At 36.3% G+C, this 2,151-nt stretch overlaps 1 protein-coding gene across 1 annotated transcript in view; it reads left to right on the forward strand.

Annotated features, from left to right (window-relative positions):
- Positions 1-2,151, forward strand: part of LOC106882108 (protein mono-ADP-ribosyltransferase PARP15) — a 3,542-nt gene that overhangs the window by 100 nt on the left and 1,291 nt on the right. Inside the window, exons 1-2 of the mRNA XM_014932669.2 lie at positions 1-106; positions 911-1,088. The exon at positions 1-106 is cut by the window's left edge and continues 100 nt beyond it. Coding sequence (XP_014788155.1) covers positions 1-106; positions 911-1,088 — 284 coding nt within the window. The remainder of the gene's footprint in view (positions 107-910; positions 1,089-2,151) is intronic.

Genomic DNA, 2,151 nt, shown 5'->3' on the forward strand with positions numbered 1-2,151 from the left:
GGGAGACAAGGAATTAATTAAAATTGTTCCAGTCACAAGTGGACCAGAATATGATGACATCCAGGCAACTTTCCATCGGAATTTGCCTTTATCTCGTATAATCAAAGTTTGTATTTTTAATTCTATTTATAAACAATACTGGATGGTTTATTGCTAAGAAAATGTTAAGAGATATTTTGTTTGTATAAAAAATTTTAATCTCATTGTATGTCCTTAGTGACAGCACGCTTGTTACTGTCCTCATTCCTGATCTATCTATATCTCTCTCCACACCAGCCAGGTAACCTTGTACCTCCTTACAGCAAGACCCTTGTTTCTGTCTCACTATGAAAGGTTATATGAAAGATTTCATCATCTGACACAAGATCACCTCCTCCTATGTCCCCTCCTCTCTCAAAAGATTTTTGTCTTGCAAGTTACTGGGTGACCCTGTCAGTGCGAGTGCCACATAAAAAGCATCCAGTCCACACCGTAAAGAGGTGGGTGATAGGAAGGGCATCCATCCATAAAAACCCTTCCAAAACAGATGTCTGGTGCAGGCTTCTGCCTGGCCGGCTCCTGTCAGACCATCCCACCCATACCTGCATGGAAGACAAATGTTAAACAAAGATGATGATGATGTATCAACCCATTTTGAGATGGATTTATGTGTTTTTGGATATTCACAAGAAATCTTTGCTCAACAAAAATACCTCTGCTTTAACTTTTTATATTGAATTGTAAATGCAACACCATTTTTCAGCTAAACTATTGTGCCTTACCAAAATTTACAGTTGAATCAAAATTGGTATCAAAAATATATAAAAAAAAAGCTAATCAGATATGGTTGAGGCTTCTCACTGCAAACGTTATTTCCTTGTCAAAGAAGTGAATTGATTGTTTTTTCATAAATATATTTTCTTTTCTACAGATTGAGAGAATTCAAAATAAAACATTATACCATGGATACCAGACATTGAAAAAAAAGTATGAGGTAGAAAATCCACAGATGAGAAATGAAGTTGATGGCCTCTGGCATGGTACTGCTGCAGGGTCTGTTGATGGAATAAATAAATCAGGATTCAACTGTAGCTATTGTGGTAAAAATGGTAAGTATATTATCATCATCATCATTCACCTACCCTCCATATTGGCCTGAGCTGGACAGACTGTCACATTGGTTGTTCTTCAAAGTCTTTTCTCACTCAGAGAGGACAGAAGATGTAGTGTTGCTTACACATTCCATGTTTGGCATTGTTTCTACTGCCAGGTAGACTTCCTAACATCGTCCAATCTAGAGTAAACCAGGTGTATTTTATTATTCTGGAATCAACACTTTTATTTATTTTTCTTGCTGGTTTGGGAGGGAGGATCTGTCCCCTTCTATTGATGATCCTCTTGAAGCTTTGTAAATGAAAATATTGCAAGAAAGATATTAGAAGGGGTGGAATTCTAGAGGAGTAATGTTTTAGGGAAGGAGTAGGTATAGTGGAGAGTCTGCAGGATTGGACAGAAATATCAACAAGCAAACACCAGGCCTAGCAATTACCATTCTGAGTTTGTCAATTATAGATATACTGAGATAATCAATACAGTGTTATTAACTCTCATTCAAATATTCAATGTCTGCTACGGCCTAGAAATTGGTTAAGGGACATTTAATAACCGTACAGAAATTTGATAAACCAGCAGTGGTACCACCACAGAGTTGACTCCATTTAGATATCTCAAACGATCCTCTCTCACTAACGCTTTTATCATCTTTTGGAATTAGATTTTGATGTGTATGGTGAATATGGATATGGGGTGAGTAGAAGAGTGGTGTTCCACAAAATGCCATCCAAACAAGTTCAATGGTAAATATTGGCAAGGGACAGGCTTTTAATATATCTCTTCTGAGAAAGTGTTTGGAACTATTAAATGCTTGCAGAGTTTCAATGTCACACATCTGTCAGCTGACATGAAACTCATTCTGGAAGTTTCTGTTGACATTGCTGGGTACATAATTGGGAGAAATGACCCAATTTGGACATCTCAAATCTCTACTGTTATTGTTATTGATTGCCGTGTGTGTGTATATATATATATATATATATATATAAGAGCGTGTGTGTGTGTGTGTGTGTGTGTGTGTATATATATATATATATATATATATATATATATATATAT

This window comes from Octopus bimaculoides, chromosome 1, assembly GCF_001194135.2.
Source record: "Octopus bimaculoides isolate UCB-OBI-ISO-001 chromosome 1, ASM119413v2, whole genome shotgun sequence".
NCBI lineage: Eukaryota > Metazoa > Mollusca > Cephalopoda > Octopoda > Octopodidae > Octopus > Octopus bimaculoides.